The 7537-nt window shown below is 38.5% G+C and overlaps 1 protein-coding gene across 1 annotated transcript in view; it reads right to left on the bottom strand.

The window, feature by feature from the left end:
* Positions 1–264: 264 nt before the first annotated feature.
* The window catches only part of TNFRSF12A (TNF receptor superfamily member 12A), a 37583-nt gene continuing 30310 nt past the window's right edge, over positions 265–7537 (bottom strand). The window contains exons 2-5 of the mRNA XM_053694910.1: positions 6043–6144; positions 4708–4845; positions 2674–2728; positions 265–738 (exon numbers count right to left, since the gene is read on the bottom strand). Of these exons, the coding sequence (XP_053550885.1) occupies positions 2676–2728; positions 4708–4845; positions 6043–6144 (293 nt within the window). The 3' untranslated portion in view covers positions 265–738; positions 2674–2675. The remainder of the gene's footprint in view (positions 739–2673; positions 2729–4707; positions 4846–6042; positions 6145–7537) is intronic.

The following is a 7537-nucleotide window of genomic DNA, read 5'->3' as shown; positions in this document are numbered from 1 at the left end:
AACCTACCCTAACTATTATACTACAATATACTATAAAAATCCCCCTCAATCTGAATCATGAAAAGAACAAATATTGGGTTTCATATCCCTTTAATTACACCACTGTCACTGGTACAATGACAAAATAGTTTGTCTCAGTCATTGCCAACATGACGTTTCTCACTGACACAGGGACAATGCCAATATGACTTCTCTGTTCTTCTTATTTTAATGTAACAGAATAGGATAAAGCTTCCCAATGAATAAAAAGACAAATATAACACGTGCAAAAAAATAATCTTAATTTATTTCACATGAGGACATAAGAGAAAGGCACACGGTGATGTAGAATATTTGTGTCACAATCTTTGTTCTGCAGAGCTTACAATCTAATAGTGTAACACTGATTGTGTATGCCTGATAAGGAAACTGTCATTGACTTGTGTGATGACTGAGGAATGGGTCTGTTAACCTTGGTTGCAAGGCACAAATTGGGTAGAAAAAGGAATTTGGTTTTAACCCTCTTTATGCCAGGGGACCCTCACTGCCTTGCTCTACATTGCACTGAGGGAACCTTGGCACAGCAAATTGTGCTGCTCAGTAGAGATTTGTGAGATATCGTACGGCCGGCGTAGATACACACAAATATATATATAAATATATACACCTTCTATTCATATATCTATATATATACATGGTTCAAATGTAGCAGCTATCTCCATCTTCCGGAGGCTTGAGGATCTCACGAAGTAAAAAAACCTAAGAGAGATAGAGAGGGAGTTAATAAGACAACTTCTGGTCAGGTCAAAGTTTAAGATCAGTAGAAAATCTAGCTCAGATATCTACAAGGTAAGTTCTTCCTCCAAACCCTCTGCTGATATTTAGTACATGGGGGCATCAAACCCAAACAATACAGGAAGGAAAGATGAAGTGGCACATTGTCCCCATTCCTGTCTCCAGCCCAGTGCCCTCCAGTATTTGTGAAGAAACTCAATGCCTGGCTCTTTGCTTAGGTTCCCAAAAATGTACAAATAACCCTCAGAAATCTCTAGAATTCTCTTTACAGCTACATTTTATCTATCTGTCCTTTTATTATTCTGTGTATTCTTCTTGTGCATCCTTACTCTATTTCACACCTACCTTGTCTATCTAAGCTATGACTGATAGATAGATAGATAGATAGATAGATAGATAGATAGATAGATGATAGATAGATAGATAGATAGATAGATGGATGGATAGAGAGATAGAAATAGATAGATAGAAAGACAGACAGAAGGATAAATGACAGATATATAGATAGATGATTAAATACAGTAGATAGATAGATCGATAGATAGATAGATAGATAGATAGATAGATAGATAGATAGATAGATAGAGAGATAGATGGATAGAGAGATAGATGGATAGAGAGATAGATAGAGATAGACAGACAGACAGAAGGATACATGATAGATAGATGATTAGATAGATAGATAGATAGATAGATGAATAGAGAGAGAGTTAGATGGATAGAGATATAGATAGACTCTAAGGTGAAACCAGGAGTTCCAGCACTCATTCAACTGTTTGCATACTACAAATAGTATCCTGCATGCTATTTAGCACTAAAGAGCGGATACTACAGTTTACGGAACACGGCGGCTTAGGAACTCGAGCCGGGACCTAAGGACCAATCGGATCACAGATTGAGGACAACGCCTATAAGAGTGACGTCACTCCGCCACGGCGGTAATTCCAAACTGACGGACTGGTCTGACTGAACTGCTGGGGGTAAGCTAAAAGGATTTCCCCTTCACAAAAATGAACTATTTATTAAGAAATGCGGCTTTTGCACTAATACTGAAAGCTTTTTCAACTGACTATACGCATTTAGATCATTTGTGTGGTGGCAACCTAACTTTTATACGGAGACGTCCGTTTTTTTATATATCATTTTTATTGCATATAATGTTTGCATATTTGGCCATGTATTAATAAATTTTCATGTATATTTCACATTTGCATTATTTTTAATTATCTCTGTAATCACCGTTCTGGTTTCTACACGCAATTTGGTCAGAGGACCATTTTTACACTTGTGCACTTTATGAAAGCATTTTAGACGCTCAGTATTATTTATATTACACATAGGCATATATTAAGAGATATATATATACCTGGTTGGATCATTTTTACACTTGTGCACTTTATGAAAGTCTTTTCTAGACGTATCAGTATTATCTATATATCACTTAGGCATATATTAAGATATATATATACCTGGCTGGATCATCTTTTACATTTTTGATTTTTTGCACTTTATGAAACAATTTTGCACATAATCTTTTGCACACACACTTGGCATTTTATTATTATTAGGCTACTATTACCCTATCACTTTTAGCTTTTTTAGCGCTCCTGGTCTATTTTTACTATTTGTGCTAATTGTCTACACCTTTGAGAGGGACCCTTAGGTGATTCAGGAGTTTAGTGATTACACTCTGCGCTTATTAGTCTCTTTTGTGTTTGATAAATGATAGATGATAGATAGATGATTATATAGATAGACATAGAGAGACAGACAGATAGATAGATAGATAGATAGATACATGATAGATGATAGGTAGGTAGATAGATAAATGAGAGATAGATAGACAGATTATAGATAACCTACTGCCTCCTTCTTCCCCTTATCTGCAGAGCATCTCACCTTCAGTGTATTAGCAGCGCCTCTGCAGAGTGAGCTCCCGTCTCTTCTATAGGTTCTGTGGAGAGAGACAGAAGGAACAGTTTTTTATTTGTTTTAATACCACACATGGTCCTGGGTAAGTTTACATTTGAGATCTCAGCTCACAAACATTCTGGAGGAAAAATAAACGTTTTTGGTCTTTACACGGCAGGTTATTAGACACATCCCACGTAAGACCAAGAACTCTCTTCTTCTCTCTTAACACACTGAGGGGAAGATGGGTCTATCCTGTAAACCTAAGGCCAAGAACTCCCTTCTCTATTCCTTTCTCTAAACACACTGTGGGGAATAGAGTCTGACTCTATCCTGTAAACCTGACTTCCTACTGACTATCAGCTGAAACACTTGACTGAAGTTGTTTAAACTCTGTTGCTGTAACTCATTTAAGTTGACTTATTCTGAAACAATGTTTCAAATGCATTGACTGTGGGCGGCAATTAGTTATAAATTAGGTTTTAAAGTCAGAACAGTAGCAAGTCAGTACAGTAGCTGCAGCATTTACAACTTCAAGTCTTGCTATAGATGTACAAGTCAGTTATTGATTTACTGACTTGTACTAACTCTGGATATACAAGTTGGTTGTACGAGGTGACTTTATTTACAGAATAGCTAACTTGGGTATGTGTCTTCTAGTCTAGTTAAATTACCTTGGTTCATAGTCGGCGCTTATAAAAAGACCTCAAGGGCTCACACATTGCTCAATACATTGGCCTGACACAAGTGGGAGCATTGGAAGTAACAAGTGGGAGCATTGGAAGTAACAAGTGGGAGCATTGGAAGTAACAAGTGGGAGCATTGGAAGTAACGGCTCAATACATAGGTTTGGTGGGCGCTGTTTGAAACCTTATGACTGGTTTATAGATTTTTGATCTCTTGGGTTACTTAAACCTTTAGCTAAAACAAATCAGGGTCCTCGAGGGCGGTACCCAAAGACAAGCACCTCTAGGGATGATACATAGTATTAGTTCCCCTAGTACTTGTGTGCTGTGGATTGTATACAGAAGACTAAAATGTAAAGTTTGAGACTAAGGGGCCGAATTATAAAGCTCTGAATGAAGCTTGATGCCGCTGCTTCTGTGCGAGCCTTCAGGCTCGCCGGAAACAGTAGTTATGAAGCAGCGGTCTAAAGACTGATGCTCCATAACTTGTCCTCCTGCTCTGAGGCTGCGGACATCAATCCACCCGATCCTATACGATTGGGCTGATTGACACCCCCTGCTGGTGGCCGATTGGCCGCGAATCTGCAGGGGGTGGCATGATACATGCGAATCTGTTTGTGCAATGATACATGCCGACAGCGTATGCTGTCGGCATTTATCGATGTGCGGCGGACACGATACGCTACATCATATCATGTCCGCTCGCACTTTCATAAATCGGCCCCTAAGACTAGTAAACTAGGAAGCACAGATAGAACATATTCTCTGCCAACTGTGTGCCCAGGACATGCTAAACCACATGTGATAAATATAGTTTGATTGCTTTACTTCTAAGACTACCACACAAGTGTGATGGGCAAATGTGTATCATCTGAATGGTAAAATGTGTTCCCCCTTGGCATTAGTTCTACCACTCAAGTGTTTCTATAGAATAAATCTTAATGACTGAATATTACTTAGGATACTGACATTTTTGAGAATCATCATTTGAATGTTACATTAGGTAAAGGGAAAAATGTACAATTTTTGGCAAAAACTAATTTTGAATTTTCAGCAAACATTATCCATTGGTTTAGAACATACAAATTCATTGTTTCTTACAAATATTCCCTCATCTCAGGACACAAGGTCAGACAACTCTAGGACTGGTAGATAACATTCCATTTGTAAACTTACAACTGGTAGTAACAAAAAAAATGTCTGTTAGACGGCCATACAAAATGTCTTTGTTACTAGCACTTGTGAAGTTTAGAACCTGGGTAATTTAGCCAGTGTTGGGCACCTCTTATGCTGTCACCTCTGGGACAAGTACAAAAAAACTGATGTTGTTACTCACTGGTGAACTTGTTTTTCCTGCGGCAGCGAGTAATGTACACAACACCACCAATAATGACGCTGATCAGAAGGACCCCGAGACCTGAGAAACAACCAACCAACAGCCATGGGATGTCGGGTTGTGTAGGCAACAGCTCACCTAGGAGAGGAAGAAACATATTCTAATGATCTGTGCATTGTTTAATGGTGCATGAGCAATTAAAGGGCGAGAGAAGAGCAATGGGTAAAATGTTTAACTTATCTTAGACAGATACTGAGGAAAAGTTTAAGTTTATATTTTAAGCCTTAAAGTGGATTTATGTGTTCTGTCCTGATGACGACCTGTATTACCAAATATTGTAATGACCTTGTTTTTGAAAAATGTATTCCTGCATGATACTACCTGAAATTACCTAATACCATGCACCTGATTTCATTATTGTTTGAAAACGAATAAAAAAGATTAAATTCTAATGATCTGTGCAAGCACTCTTATGGTAGCCTCTGTATTTAAACAGCACTCTCATAGTAGCCTCTGTATTTAAACTGCACTCTCATGGTAGCCTCTGTATTTAAACAGCACTCTCATAGTAGCCTCTGTATGTAAACAAGCACTCTTATGGTAGCCTCTGTATTTAAACAGCACTCTCATAGTAGCCTCTGTATGAAAACAAGCACTCTCATGGTAGCCTCTGTTTGAAAACAAGCACTCTCATGGTAGCCTCTGTATTTAAACAGCACTCTCATGGTAGCCTCTATATGTAAACAAGGACTACATGGTAGCCTCTGTATTTAAACAGCACTCTCATAGTAGCCTCTGTATGAAAACAAGCACTCTCATGGTAGCCTCTGTATGAAAACAAGCACTCTCATGGTAGCCTCTGTATTTAAACAGCACTCTCATGGTAGCTTCTGTATTTAAACAGCACTCTCATGGCAGCCTCTGTATGTAAACAGCACTATCACAGTAGCCTCTGTATGTAAACAACACTCTCACGATAGCCTCTGTATGTAATGGCAGCACTCTCACAACATTACTGACTGTCTCTGTAATTACAGCACTCTCACAGCATTGCTGACTGTTATGTAATGACAGCACTCTCACAGCATTACTGACTGTTACTGTAATTACAGCGCTCTCACAGCATTGCTGACTGTCTCTGTAATGACAGAACTCTCACAGCATTGCTGACTGTCTCTGTAATGACAGAACTCTCACAGCATTGCTGACTGTCTCTGTAATGACAGAACTCTCACAGCATTACTAATAACAGCACCACTCACTTGTTCTCAGCACTGTATCTGCCACTTACATCCTGTATCTTGCACACTCTCTTTATGCCTGGATGTCACTTACATTGCTGGCAGAAGTCACTCTTGATAGACTTCCCACAGACAGCGCAGTCCATGCACTTCCCGAGGTCTTCACTCCAGGAGTGACCAGAGGAGCAGAGTGATCCTGAGAGACAGACAGAGATGGTCAGAGGTGCACTAAACACAGAGCAACACAAAAAAGAGAACAGATTTATGGCTAGATTACGAGTTTTTGTCGGTAAGGCTTGCATGGCTAACGAGCAGTTTCAGCTCACCTACAGTAACGCTGGTATTAAGGGATTTTTTAAACCCGGCGTTAGCCGCAGAAAAGTGAGAGAAGAGCAAAATTTAGCTCCACATCTCACCTCAATACCAGCGCTGCTTACGGTAGCAGTGAGCTGGCTAAACGTGCTCGTGCACGATTTCCCATAGGTATCAATGGGGCAGAGCCGGCTGAAAAAAAAACCTAACGCAGCCCCATTGATTTCTATGGGGAAAGAAAATTTATGTCTACACCTAACACCCTAACATGAACCCGAGTCTAAACACCCCTATTCTTACACTTATTAACCCCTAATCTGCCGCCCCAGACATCGCCGACACCTGCATTATAATTATCAACCCTTAATTTGCCGCTCTGGACACCACCATCACCTACATTATACTTATGAACCCTTAATCTGCGGCCCCCAATGTCGCAGCAACCTACCTACACTTCTTAACCCCTAATCTGCCGCCCACAACGTTACCGCCACTAAATTAAAGTTATTAACCCCTAAACCGCCGTACTCCCGCATCGCAAACACTAGTTAAATTTTATTAACCCCTAATCTGCCGTCCCTAACATCGCCGCCACCTAACTACACTTATTAACCACTAATCTGCCGCCAACGTCGTCGCCACTATAATAAATATATTAACCTCTAAACCTAAATCTAACCTTAACCCTAACACCCCTCTAAATTAAATATAATTTAAAATAATCTAAATAAAATAACTTTAATTAACAAAATTATTCCTATTTAAAACTAAATACTTACCTATAAAATAAACCCTAAGCTAGCTACAATATAACTAATAGTTACATTGTAGTTAGCTTAGGGTTTATTTTTATTTTACAGGCAACTTTGTATTTATTTTAACTAGGTAGAATAGTTACTAAATAGTTATTAACTATTTAATTGCTACCTAGCTAAAATAAAGACAAATTTACCTGTAAAATAAAAATAAACCTAAGTTACAATTACACCTAACACTACACTATAATTAAATTAATTCCCTAAACTAACTACAATTAAATACAATTATCTAAATTACGAAAAAAAACACTAAATTACAGAAAATAATAAAATAATTAAAAAAAATTAAACTAATTACACCTAATCTAATCCCCCTAATAAAATAAAAAAGCCCCCAAAAATAATAAAATTCCCTACCCTACACTAAATTACAAATAGCCCTTAAAGGGCTTTTTGCGGGGCATTGCCCCAAAGTAATAACCTCTTTTACCTGTAAAAAAAAATACAATACCCCCTCAA

This window comes from Bombina bombina, chromosome 11, assembly GCF_027579735.1.
Source record: "Bombina bombina isolate aBomBom1 chromosome 11, aBomBom1.pri, whole genome shotgun sequence".
Classification (NCBI taxonomy): domain Eukaryota; kingdom Metazoa; phylum Chordata; class Amphibia; order Anura; family Bombinatoridae; genus Bombina; species Bombina bombina.
Note: the sequence above shows the minus strand (reverse complement) of the source record. Positions and strands in the feature narration are given on the sequence as shown.